The sequence below is a fragment of the Dicentrarchus labrax genome, unplaced genomic scaffold, assembly GCF_905237075.1.
Source record: "Dicentrarchus labrax unplaced genomic scaffold, dlabrax2021, whole genome shotgun sequence".
NCBI lineage: Eukaryota > Metazoa > Chordata > Actinopteri > Moronidae > Dicentrarchus > Dicentrarchus labrax.
Window position 1 is genome coordinate 16,032,847 of NW_026136709.1, and position 14,853 is coordinate 16,047,699.

Consider the following 14,853-nt stretch of genomic DNA (forward strand, 5'->3'; position numbering starts at 1 on the left):
ATTTTTAAGTCAGTTTTGGATAATTGTTCCTTTATATCCACACTGTTTCGTGTTTAAGGTAGTGCGCAAACTCAAAGGCAACAACAAGCACATATTTTTGCAAACCATAACATCTAAATCCACGTGAAGAAGGAGCCAGCGGTTAGTCACGGCTGTGACTCGCCTTAATTACTGCTTATGCTGAACTACAGGGACACCACAATCTGCATTACAGGTAAAAGGGGGCAAGAGTGGTCCACAAGCACACAAACAGATATAGAGAGGCGCACAAAGGAAGTGAAAATTGAACATCTGTCTTTTTTTCCTTTCAAGTCCCGTGCCAAAGAAAGCTGGTGCTGCACCTGGACATGAATTATAGAGAGGCACTTGGATGAGGAGGATGGAAGAAAGAGACAAGAGTAAGAGAGGTGAATGAAAATGAGGTGACATGGTGGATTTCACGTCTCCCCCATCTGGAGACACTCACCGGGTGGCTATTGGGTCAACGATCAATTCACTGCCAATAGCTGTCAATACGGAATAACACTATCCTATAGTGTACTATATGCTTCATAAAAAGTTGTGTTAAATTACGCATAATAGCAAATAATAGTGGAATAAATATGTTTCAAAATAATGACATAAAAAAACAGACAGCTCATTGTGCATCCTTCATTGAAAATGTTAGGAAATGGCCCTCAAATTCTACACTATGTTTTCAGACAGCTGTAATCCTTTAGAAAAAAAATATATAATTATTCTCAAAGAGGAACTACAAAAGCAAATAGTGCTTTGAAGATGGAAAGCCCGAAATGTCACCTACTCGCTTTGAAGCTCCCTGGCTCTCTTTGTTTCTATACACTTGTAGCTCACAAAACCACTGACAGAGCACACTGCATTCAGGGGCCAATTTAGTGCGGATGTACCATTAAGAGAAAAAACACGCATACAAACACATGCTTATGAGCTCAGACAGTGATATACTGTAGAAACATTAACACACACACACACACACACACACACACGAATACACAGCTGGAAAGGCTGCATCGTGCATCAAATGTATGGCCATCTCTTTTTGTTTTGTACTGTAACAACCCTCTGTGGCTTCAAGCACTTTAAGTGTCATCTGCTGCCTCTCTCATGTAGTTTTGTTAGTCCATTAACAGACATATTCAACAAAAACAATATGTATCTCTTTAGTATGTATCTTGAACCTCAATATAGAGAGATTTTGCAGCTGTGGATTAGTCCCTCTTGATGCAGTTTTGAATGTTTTACAGCTGAAGACTGAGAGAGTTTGTGCTTCAAACAAAGTCAGACAGATGGTGTAACGTAGAGCTGAAAATATAAATTGATGAATTTGATTAGAAATTTTTTTGGAACTAATGTGATAATCGTTTCATCTTTTGAGTCATTTTTAAAGCAAAAAATGGGAAATATGCCTCTCACTAGTAAACTAAATATTTCCAGTTGAGGAGTGAAAACAAGCAATTACAATAAATTACCTTCAGCTTAAGGAAATAGTGATGGCCATTTTTCAATAATCAAGCAAAAATGAACTGATTAATTGAGAAAACAATCAGCAGATTCATTGATAATGAAAAAAAATCCTGAGTTGCAGCCCTAGTGTACTGCCATTAAAAAGAGTTAATAAACAAAATGTTTCTGTCCAGTCACTTAAAATGACTATAATACACTATTACTGACTCCAATACATATATAATACGAGTTCTTAAGGATGGATGATCAATACCAATTACCTCCTTAGTCGATTTTATAGTAGGAATAGGTGGCACATCATTATAATGTTTTACATTTACATTTATTCATTTGGCAGACGCTTTTGTCCAAAGTGACATACAAATGAGGTACTATCCAGGCCACAGTAGATCAAGCAGAAGCCTTTGAGAATAATAATGTTTCACCTTTCTAAGACATGAATGCAAAGCAAATTGCTTATTCTTTATACATAAAGCGATAGAGAATAAGAGGGAGAAAGAAGTTTTTGTTTGTAAAAAGTAAAATTAAGGGAAATTGCCTAAAAAGACAGCTTTAATGCCTCTTTAAATGTTCGATAAAGAAAACATGTTCTTACCCTTACAAGTCAGTTGGACTATTACTAACTCCAAAGTAAAATTTCTTCTTAGGGGGTGAGGCATTTTCACCTGTTTCAAGAAAACTCCTAATCTCTTTAAACAGATATCTGCAGTTAAGTGCAAGGGACCAAGATTTTGGATTCCTGGTTTCTGTTTGTAGTCTTAGTATTATTGAACAATCACGTTTGATCGGGGTTTGGTTGCATGCAGGTAAACAGTCCATCTGGGGAGCAAAAGAGGCCGAAATGCAATCTTGAAAACCAACTGGCTATCGTCTGACAACAATTTAGCTTTTTTAAAAATGCAGACATCTGTTTTTAGAGATTAGCTGAAATATGTCTTCTCATATATCAAGATGCTAATCGGACTAAAGAGGACGTTTTGACCCGGAAATCCATTTTCCAGATATCTGCTGGCTACAACGGAAGCCCCAAAACATTAGCTGCTGCCCCCAGAGGCTAAATCGTTGTCAGACGATAGCCGATGGGTTCTGAGATTGCAAACTTCCTGATACTGATACTAAAACAGAGATCTGCATTACTGTCTTCTTTCATGACACAAATGCTCACTTTTATAAAGCACATTAAGTAAGAAAAGATTATGTACAGTAAAAAGTCCAATGCTCTTGTTGCATGTTACTACTTCGGTGGCATCATTCCCAGACGAACAACATAAAGCCTACAACTAAACTTCTCTATAAAGCAAAACCTTCTCAAATGTTCAGTAGATTATAATGGGAAAGTTTTTCTTTTATTGAATTATGACTCATAGCAGGAAATGCGAAGAAGCTCATTTACATAGCTGTTTGTATCTGCTGCCTCATAAAGTAGCACCCATCAAGTGTACAAACCACTGTGCATTCAACAAACACGATGCACAAGTACCTGCTGTTCTCGACATGAGGGCCATCAGCACACAGTCTCTCGCTTGGAGTAGCGTTCACTGTGGGTACAGGCATAGAAGACGAAGGGATGGGGAAAATATAGAGAGGGGTGGTAGGGGTCGGGATGAAGCGATAGGGGAATAAGAGAGTACTGGTGGTGGCACAACCACGACAGAAGAGGAGGTTGGATTTTCTGCTCAACATGGTGCTTAAACCTGCAACATTGTACAAGTATTTACCATCTCTATGGTCACCAGCTTGTGTGCCTTCAGCTCCTGCAGTTTATAGAGTAGTGACAAAGAATACAAAACATTAAGATCCCAATGGTGGCTTCAGACACAAGGCTATGTACACTTTTTGATAACAAATAATATAAATTTCCTGGTCTTTCTGAACAACAATATTAATATATCTATAATTTTACTTTAGCACATTCTGTTTAGATGCACAGATAAAACCCTGGTGTGTGACTGTCTCAGAGACAGCTAATCATCATTACGACTTTGTGGCAAAATGTGCCATTTTGTCAGTTCATAAAACATGAAGCTAGTGAGCCATTGTGTTATTAAGTTCACCACCATGTGTGAGAAAATGTGTTGTTGCCAACCATCCTGCGTGGCTCAGCTGGAAATTAGATCATGGTAAAATCCTTGGTCAGATAAAAATCACATCATCAGCACTCTGGCTTAAATCTAGAGAAGATCAATTATAAAAAATTTGGAGTCACATAATGAGAAATCCCTGCAAACTGGAACTGTTTGTAGCAAACCAATACACAAATACCATATTCATTAGTTTTTCATGTACACTCAGTATGACTGAAAATCTTCAGAGAAACTCCTGGGTTGAATATTATTTTAAGAATAAGTCTAATACATGAAGATTATGGATACAATCCTCTATCGGATATTTGTAATTTATATCTTGCAATACTGATATATATTGTGATATAGCAAAAAAAGTAATTAGCAAGCACATTAACTGAGTTTATAATTGAGTGAAACAATTTATAGTTAAAAAAAACAGGTGGGAATGTCAGCTTTTGACTAATCCTACATTGTTGCAACAATCAGAGAATAAGACATGCTAGCAGTTCTGTCAGACTGTACTTAGCAGTGCATTAATATCAATGCTAAGGATTATATAGTGTTTACCATGTTCACAATCTTAGTTTGTTAACGTATGCTAATGATCACTAAACACAAAAAACAGCTGAGGCTGCTGTAGTATTTGGTCATTAATTAATATTAAACAAAGTGAAATTTTGACCTGATGGTGGCTATAAATTTAAATCCGGGAAATCACCAAAGTTTTTACAATTCATCATGTGGGGAACACGAATGTCTCAACAAATTTCATGGAAATCTGTCCAATAGCTGTCAAGACATTTCAATCAAAAAACGGAAATGTCGAGCTCATGGTGACGCTAGAGAAAAAATCAGAGGATTGCCTCGTTTTGATTCATCCTGTGGGGACCAGGAGTGTCCGAATAAAATTTAAATCACAAGCATCCAGTAGTAGTTGGGATATTTCAGTCTGGACTGAACTGGTTGACCATCGACTGACCAACCGACTGAAATCATTGATTTGAAACATTGCTTTCTACAACCAGAAATATGAAAGGGATAGCTGCCTCAGCGGTTGACACATTTATATTGTCTCACGGTCATCAAGCCATATGTAACACTACTATAGATTACTGCAGTCTTGTCATGTGAAAGTAGCATGTAAGGCAGCTCTGGTTACTGTGTAGTGACTGGACCCTCTAAAATGACTCAGAAGGCGAGGGCACAAAATTAGCAGCAAACACCAGCTAAATTCTACAAAATATTTAATTGGTAGATTTACCTCACTCACCAGCCAAAAAAATACAATGATAATCTGTTGAGTGAATGGTAAAATGCGATCATTCACTAGCCACGTGGCCTGTGGACAAAAAAAGTTAATTTTGCAGCATGTAATAGGCTAATAACTAATAGCAAAAAGCCTGGATTTAAAGAATTGTCCAACTAGCCAGAAAGTGAATGATAAGGAAAAGCTCTGCCACCAAATTATGTTTCTGTTACTATGGGGACAGAATAATAGCCCTTATCCAGTGATTGTGTGGTCTGCACAGGTGACTTCTCTGCACAGAATTATGATGGCGTCATGCTATTAAAAACTGTTAAAAGCAAGACCTAAAATCAAAATCTGCTCTCATTTTCCTTTAGGAACAAGAACAAACACTTACAGATGCAAAGTGTCTCTTATGGGTTTAGACACAAGTACAAATGTATTCATCACTTTGTCAGAAAGTTATGAAAGTTAAGACAATGTGTTGATTCAATTTGAAAATGCTCAGTATGGGAAATTGAGGAAGTACCTTAATACCGCCACATCATGCCTTGACACATTTCACATTTAAACATATTGCTATATTTCTTTCTTAATCCATGTCTTTCTCATTTCAATGCTTTTTTTCTTCTTGATGAAACAATGCATATTCAATTTTTGTTTACGAACTCAGGGTCTCTCCGGGTGTCTGAGAAAGGTTGCTCCGTTGTTCCAATTTGCGTTGTGTTTCACCCCCTACTCATTAATCTCCCTCCATTCGCTGATAGCTTCGTTTCGTCCACTAGAAATCGCTTTCAATTATTCATGCCTATTTTCCACAAATACCTTGGAGATGGAATTAGCAAACAAACAATGCCAGGCGACACTAATCCTCGTCTACAGCAAAGATCCTTTAATGCACTAGAGATCTGGCCGGCTGTTGACAGGCACCTGTTACAGTCTTCAGCTGCTTCGCAACAGCAATGTTGACACAGTAAATATGTTTACAGGAGCAGTGCAGCCCTGACCCTACACTGAGGTGCAGGGACAACACTAAAGGAAAGGAGAGAGGAATAACTAAGCGCAGGAGGGCATAAAGAAAGAGCAAGAACTGGAAAGAGCACGGCTGAAAAGGATAAACAGAATAAACAGGATAAAGGGGAGTGTAAGACACAGCCCAATTCATTGGTTGAAACATTCTTGGTTCCTCAACACAATGGCAAACGTTTCCACATGACACCTTTCTCTGTGAGACGAGCACAAAGAGCCAGTGGCTGATGAAAGCTCACTCTCTGGGCCAGGGACAAGGATAAAAACTAGATTCAGACTGATTTCTAGATGCCAGAACGCCCTGTTAGAGCATTTTTAATAGCTGCCTTTGACAATTTGTGATATTTTCTCTTCCTGGAGGCACTAGAAGAGACAGGAGGAGGATGAAGCATTGTGACCTTGGAATTAAAAAGACATCTGACACCCTGGTAGAGATGAAAAGTTTTCACCAAAACAAAGCAAAATATTTAGCAATTTAATGTGACTCATACAACTCTGGTTATCTAGCATCCTGCAGCAAGGAAACACACATGCACACACCCCAACACCCACACACAAATGCATGCATGTGTGGAGTGAATAAATTGTGGTTTACCTATTGCAACAGCGGAAGTTTCTGAGATCAACAATGCATAAATGTTAAGGAAGACAGAAAAGTGAGACGTGTCATATCAAATAAGCGTCATCGTGGGTTTATGTTTGTGTGTGTGTGTGTGTGTGTGTGTGTGTGTGTGTGTGTGTGTGTGTGTGTGTGTGTGTGTGTGTGTGATGTGTGCCTTCTAGCAGACGGGAAGATGATGCAAGGAAGCCTGGCAGCGTACTACTGAGACTGAAAGAAGATAGTGAGACTGACGGTTTAGACGACTGAGAGCTGGGCTTGTAGCTGGATGACACACACACTTTCTCACACTTTCTCACATACACACACATACATAGAGCCAGGGGCGACGGAGGAGAAGAGACTGAGGAAGACTTTGATCACCGAACTGAGCACATTCAAGCACTCAACCAGAGAGGGCAGTCAGTGATGAGGAGGAGAGAGGAGAGTGCCCAGGGAGAGAGGGGGGAAAGAGGGGGAAAGAGGGGGGAAGAAGGAGGGAGAGGAATCGGGTTGTTTTTTTGACCTCTACGCTCATTGATACAGATGTTAAGGCATGAACACACAGACAATCAGGCATCCGGCACAGACGCCACAGAGCTCTGTTGTATTAAAAAAAACAACTAGTTTTCTTGACATGTTTCTTGATCGTGCAAACCCATGCTGACAAAACTAATTTCATTTCAGCCGTATGAACACTGTGTCTGGACATGAGCATATTGAAAGCGGTTGCAACATTCAGAGAATTTAATTCACACTTATTTCTTTTGCCTCTGGTGGCTTGCTGACTTCTGAATGGTAAATATTACAATATCGAGCAGAAACCACACACACATGTGTCACATAGGAATCCCCGCAGCTTATATTACCTTTACAAACAGTGTATGTCCAAAAACAGGCAACTATAGCACTACAGATCCATCCTCCACGCCTGAGATGCAGGTGGATAAACCATTGTGCTGTTTGCGAAGAGAGCAGGTAATTATCGTTGGCATTTTGACAAGTGTTTGCCAGAGTGAAGGTCAACTCTGTCTGCGTGGGAGATCTATGCTAATCTGCTCAGCTGGAAAAGACTACCACTCACCACTCAAATGGTAGCTAGCACCATTATGCAGCCACAGCTACCATGTTTTCACTTTAGAGTTGTCTGCATGGGTGTGTGTGTGTGTGTGTGTGTGTGTGTGTGTGTGTGTGTGTGGTGTGTGTGTGTGTGAGAGAGAGACAGAGTGTGTTTGTGTGTGCCTGCAAGCAGATCAGAGAGAGTACCAGGCCTTCCCACAGAGAAGAGAGAATAGACAGACAGACAGAATCAGACAGACAGACAGACAGACAGACAGAGACGAATGGAGTAAGATGGAACAGAAACCCAGTTATATTTAGGCTGGCTCTCTTATGTTTTTAGAACAAAACAATAGACATAGTGTGGGTTGGGTACATTTCACATCTGCCCACAAAAGTCTCTCCTCTTGGCTTTAAGGCAAACTTCTCATTAAGTGCGTTTCCATCCATCTGTTTTTATGCAAATGTTCAATTTGTGGATAAAAAACAACAAAAAAAAACAGGAGTGGAAACACCGGAAATAAAATAACAAAACAAAAAAGTTTTTACGCTTGGCTGAGGTGGAAAAGTTGATGTATGGATAAAAACAAAATGCGACAAAGTGCAATGGAGACAGACTTAGTGAATAAATCATAAAGATGAAGCACGTGATTTAAACGTCCACTGAAGCTTCTGCACCACTGAAGAGACGAAAAACTGAAGCGGTTTTCTGTGGAGCAATAAAGAGACTGTGATGTTCCTCTATACTAATACGTGAAACAACCATGCCATGTCTCCGTCATGTCTTCCACATGTTTTTTGTTTATTTGAGGTTCAACTGGCGATTTTTTAATCATATTGTTTGGCCATTTTCTTCTGCAATAGGTTAACGGGACCTCACCGGAGAATTAGCATCACCAACTCTTTATCTCGATACACCCGACTCGAATATTTGTATTACAGTAGTGGATGTAAACGCACATTAATTCGCATTCGATTTTATGTATATTTGGTTAAGATTTAAGAGGAAAACCTGACTACTGTCTTTCTACCCAAAATACACAGGAATTTTCTCACCAACATTTTCCTTCTCACTCCCCCCCCGATCTCCTTTCTGCTGTCACTTACATGTGAGTGAATGTGTGTGTGTGTGTGTGTGTGTAGAGAGAGAGAGAGGCAGATAGACAGAAGTAGAGGCAGAAACATGGGGGCAGACATTGTCTACGTCCACGTCTCTGCGTGTCTCCCTCGGGTGACAGCCGTGTGTCAGGGTCTCTGCTCTCTGGTCCAGATGGCCCAGCCAGTTGCTCCCAGGGTCCCCAGGCTCCCAGCGCTCATTGACCAGGGCTGGGGTTCTCACGGCCTGGGGGCCTGCGGACTCATTGCTGTGGCCTGGCCTCTGGGGCCTTTGGGGCCTCCGAGGGGCTCCGGGGTCGCCCAGCCGTGACAGCCAAGACAATAGGAGTGTCCTCACCCAGCTCCCACCCACCACCTACCAGCCTCTCTTAACACACACATATACACTCACTCATCATGGCGTTTGGCCTGGCCATCCTTGACCACAATTGGTAGATAGTGGCCGAGTCACCAGGCATCAATTTTCGCTTACAGAACCTGCTGACTAATGAAATAACTTTATATAACAACCAAAACATTCATTAAGAAGCTAAAAAATAAAGGAGATGATGGATGATCTATACTATCAATAAAATAAATAATGACAGGACATAATTATTGACACTTCATGAAGCAAAAACACTCATCCTACACATAAATCCACCTACTAACCATGTAGTGCACAAACATTTAAGTGGAAACAGGTAGTGGATCAAATCCATCATCAGTTACAAAATGCTGCTTTACAGTAAGCAAAAGGCAACTCTGGCAGATCCAATTTCCCCCAACTGAAGGTGATTTACATGTTTAGAAATCACATCGAGATTGAGAGGAAGCAAGAAGGCAAAAAAGTAGTTTAAAAAAAGAGTTCTAAACAACACATTTCAACATTGGTTTTAACAGCTTGGTTGCCACTTCATCAAATATTGAATAAATCATTTTCTTGGCACAGCATGAACACAGCTGCAAAAAAAAAAAAAAAAATCACACACACAAACATGCACACATCCGCACACGCGCACACAAACACGGACACACAGAATGCCTTGTAGTTTTGATAAAGCAGCAGCTTTCTCTTTTGTTTTGCAGCCGAGCAGGGATTAGGCAGTGCTGGTCTTTGTCCTGCGGTTTTCCAGTTGAGCAGAACACAAGAGCCTCTACCTCCACTAATACAGTCAGACCTCCCAGCAGGCCTTTCACCACACAGCCGCTAAGAACCTGCTGCCCAAAAGATGCTTTTCAATGAGTTATCAAATCTCCTCTATACTGTCCATGCCTTTCAACCGAGTCTCTTTGTCTATTCTTTGTCTATTGAACGCATCAAATAGAACTGATGGGCAGATAGATGGACAGATAGATGGACAGCAGAATGTAGCAGAGCCATATTAACCTCATTCAGACGTTGCAGAGTACAGTGAAGGTAACAGTGGTAAAGTTTAAATACACTGTTGCATCTGAATGAACATGTACAGTATGTATGTACAAGTATAACATGTTATAGTTTTTATATGTATATAAAAACTAACCTCAGCCATTTACAGTGAATGGACAACATGGACAAGTACTTTTCCAACAGTACCATTAATTAAATAGTTTGATACATTTATTAAGCATAAATGTTAAATATTTGCTGATTCAACCTGCTAAAATGTGAAGATGTGCTGCTTTTCTTTGTTTATAAAATCTTAAAGTATTTTGGGATTTTAGGCTGTTGGTCAGACTAAACGAAACATGTGAACACGTCACCTTGGGCTTTCAGAACTTTAACTCAGGCATTTGCTCCTTTTCGACATTTTACAGATCAAACAATCATTCTTTTAATCGAGAAAATAATCAAGAGAATTATCAATAATGAAAATAATAGCTAGTAGCAGCTCTAACAGTAAATATACAATATCCCAAGTAGTGCTGAAACAATCAGTTAGTCGTTAGTCAACAGGAAAATGAATCAACTACAATTTTGATAATCGACAAACTGTTCTGAACATTTTGTACTTTCAACTTCTTAAATGGTAGAATTTATTTCTTTTCTCTGTTATACAAAATATATCACATTGGAAGGAATTTGAAGACATCACCTTGGGACCTGGGTACATCTCTTTTAAACAAATCTGTCACAGAGTTGAGCGTTTGTTGAAATCCACTCAGTTCACTATCAGTATTTAAAAGAACTTTTAAATTAATTGAAAATAAATTTAGTTTTCAAAGTTTTTCAGTTGATAAGCGCAACAACTTTCTCTTCTCCTTTGTTGGTAAGATAAATTACATACGAGCAAACATCTTTCCCTCATTTTCCCCCCCAATATCTTGCCCTTCCATGGCCACCAATCCTTGAAGGGTTTCATCCAATCTCACTACAAGAGTTCACAAATCTGGTTAGTAATATGAAAACCTCCTCTCGTCTCCTTGACATTGCATCCACTTCTTTGTTAAAAAATGTCATTGGCTCTATAGGTCCTTTATAATCAATAACTCATTGACATCTGGTCATGTCCCAGCTTATTTTAAGCAAACTGTGGTTCAACCTATTCTCAAAAAACAATTTTTTTGCCCCAGAACTACAGGTCTATCTCTAAGTTACCTTTAATGGCTAAAGTCTAAAGTGGTTGCTATGCAGCTTACAGTTGTCATAGACGAGTCTCAAATAATCTGGTGCGCCACAATGATGCAGGAGAATGTTCTGTATTGTTACAACTGGATTTCAGTATTGCTTTTGATACTGCGGACCAACGTAACTTGGTTGAAGGGTCAGGCAGTGGGTGAGTATCTCTAGATCAGCCTTGGAGTTGTTCTCTCTTTTGCCTTTTGGACAATACTTTCTCAATTAATGTTCATAATTATGCCTCATAAACTTAAACATTGTCTTGTGGGGTTCCCCAAAGTTCTGTCCTGGGTCAGATTCTGTTTACATTTTGGGCATATGACAAAACATTTTAAATATATCTCAGACTATTGCTATGCAGACGATGTATAATTATACATCTTGTTTTAATAAGCAAATTTCTGCTGTACAAAATTGGATGGCAGATCATTTTCTACATCTAAATGCTAACAAAAATAAAGTTCTTATATCTGATCCAGCTGGCTTTGTCTCAAACATGATAGGAAGTCTTGGTTGTCTTTCCTCTTCTGCTAAATGTATGTGTTTCTATAGAACCATTTTGAGTCTTGACCAGCATGAAAATGGTCTGGTTCGCTCCTGTTTCTACCAGCTGAGGAACTTTGCTAAACTCAGGTCTATTGTGCCCCTAGCTGAATGGAGACGATTAGTCAAACATTTATTTCATCACGTTTTGCCTTTGTGATTCGGTTTTTACCACCTTAGCAAGACTCCCCTGGAGTGCTTACAAAATGCTGCTGTCAAGCTTTTTATAAAGTCCACCAAAAGATCTTATGGAACCCTGTGACACTAATTTGGATGTCTTTACACTGGCTTCCCATCAAATTCAGATTGATTCAAAAATCTTATGATCATGTTTAGGGTTTTGCATGGGCAGGTACCAACCTATATTAAAGACCTACAGAAGCCTTACATCACCTGTGCTTAGAAATCTACTCAGGGCTTTTTGGTTGATCCTCGCTCCAGGCTCAGGAGAAAAGGAGACTCTGTTTTTGAGGTTGTAGCTCCTAAACGTTCCTAAAAGTCTTTTATTTGCTTTTTTGTCTCTTATTGTGAAGCACTTTGACATCTGCTCTTGTAAGATGCTAATCATCTAAAAAGAAGAATATTTTCAACAGCATTCTACACTTTTTTAATTTAATGACGGCATGCTGTGCAAGCTCTCAGCAGCAGGTTTAGGACAGAATACAGCAGGGGTTTTGATGAGTTCATTAAGAGGCCATGTCATTTATGCACAGTCACACATAAGGCCATGGTCAGCCAGGATTACCCAGGTGGCCACTGCATGTGGGTGTCAGTTAGATTTTCAGATACCTTAAACCATGCTGTTGTTGTACAACCTGCTAAGCACTTTGAACACAATGCCATTGAAATCTTGAATTCAATGTCATGCATGCACATTTGGTTTCGCTAAAAAGGGATTTGAAACACCAAAAGGAGAATTTCTGCATTCACTTCACATTGTTTTTAATATCAGGGAGACACAGGGAATTCCACTTCACTTCACACTATGGTGGAAATAGAGAGGTGGAGAGACACGGTAGGAGGGGGGGCACAGGAAATAAAGGATTTGATCTAAGGTCAGTGGAGGCACAAAGACAGAGGATTTAACCACTCTGCTATCTCCGAGCACCATTTTTACATTTTTAATACATTTCAGAGCTGCAACCCATGGTCACTTGGGATTGAACAGCGATGCATCCGAACCATAAGTAGTTTGATAAGCTCCTTCTGTCGCCTTTTACAAATCACTATTCAGGTGGGCTGTATTCATAATTCATCAATATGGGTCAGGCTGATGATCATGTTGACTTAACATTTGGTCTGACATTTCAGCCGTGCTCATGCCTGTCATTAGTTCTCGCCACACGCCACCTCATCAAAGTCAGTCACACAAGAGAGGAGAAAAAAAGAGAAAAAAGAAGTAGAAAAAGGGATGAAAAACAAAAAGAAAAAAGACAGGATATTATGATACAGTATAATTATTACCCAACATGCTGAAGAGATAAATCTACAGCACCTTAAATATTTGCTAATTTGATTTGATTTTGTTAAACAAACATAAAAAAAGGGAGGGGATGACAGTGAGGAAGACATACACACTGTAATCCAGCAAGCACACGTACAAAAACTCACACTCAAAACCGATGAACCAGAGCTCAACCCACGGCCCAACCTTTCTTGCGGTAAATCTGTATCATCAGCCATCATCCAGCACATCCCTAATAGGAAACGAGTTGGTGCCAAAAAATGTCGCTGCACAGAAAAACTGGAGCAGCAACACATTTCAGCCAATAACAACACCACCATGTTGATTCCAGTGGGGTGATATTGGATGATATTGACTGTTGGGAGTATTGCTGTGCTTCTCAAAGTCATTTCCGACCAAAGCAAGGACATCGACACACACATCACACACACATCACACGCACATACCGACACCAACGCCCGGCAGATCGGAGTGCAGACAATGAACAGGGGAGCGAAGGCAGTGCATACTGACAACCCTCCTTTCTGTGGATGACAGCTCTCCATCAGTCTACATCAAACAAGTGCATACATGCAGGCACACACAAACAGAAGAGGATACACTCTAGCTGATTGGCTGGTGCAAACCTGTTTCAACCTGTCAGACTGTTGGACATAATAGAAGACCAAATAAAATCTCCTGTACACTGTGTATGTGAGTGTATGTGTGTGTGTAGACAGGAGAAGTGTGCACACTAGACTCATCATCTCAGTAATTGATGGTCATCTGTCACTGCACACTGTTGATAATCTTCTTTGGGACAGGGGTTTGTCTGAACAAGATGAACACCAGCCTATCTACTGTATCTAGAGAGACTAATCTGTGTTCTCATTTACTGAAGCACAGACGGTGACAGAGTGGTCTGGCTAGTGAAAATGAGATGAATCACAATGAAGGTTGTCAACAGGATCATTTTGCAATAGGTGATATAAGAAAAAAGATTTGCTCTTACCTGCAACCTGAACCAGATCTGCAGTGGTCACGTTCTTGGGGTTGGGCCCAATTCTGAAGGTCAATGCTGGACCCAAGACACTGCAGTAAAACAGCAACAAAAGACCACAATGAGCAGTTATATTTAAAGGAATAGTTTGACATTTGGGAAATATGCTTATTTACCTTTATGCTAAGAGTTAGATGAGAAGATCGATATCACTCTCATATCTGTTAAGTATCTGTTAGCTTAGCTTAGCACGAAGACTGGAAACAGTTGTGATGACTCCTTCTTGGAGACAGCTGGTCTACAAAGAAGTTGTTTCACTTCACACTATGTTATTATCTTCCCTCTATACCCCCTGTAAAACACTAGATTAAATAAAGAAGATGTAATGTGTTAATTGGTTAGCTTTATGCTTCATTTACATACATTTAGGCAGACGGATGACGGCAAACTGGATATCATTTTAGTGGAGAAGGACAGGACGGTAGAATTAGAAGTTGTCTGTCCTCCGTGCTGGAATTTACAACTGGATACTCAGCTTCCTCACAAAATCATAAGCTAATAATAAAATAATTGCATAAAACAATGTACACTAAATATATTAAATATTATTATTATTATTATTATTATTATTATTAATAATAATAATAAATAATTATAATGATTATTTTATTCTTTTTTGAACAACACAA

At 39.5% G+C, this 14,853-nt stretch overlaps 1 protein-coding gene across 1 annotated transcript in view; it reads right to left on the bottom strand.

Moving 5' to 3' along the window:
• Positions 1–14,853, bottom strand: part of ptprn2 (protein tyrosine phosphatase receptor type N2) — a 126,133-nt gene that overhangs the window by 66,049 nt on the left and 45,231 nt on the right. The window contains exon 10 of the mRNA XM_051410947.1: positions 14,177–14,256. Within this exon, the coding sequence (XP_051266907.1) occupies positions 14,177–14,256 (80 nt within the window). The remainder of the gene's footprint in view (positions 1–14,176; positions 14,257–14,853) is intronic.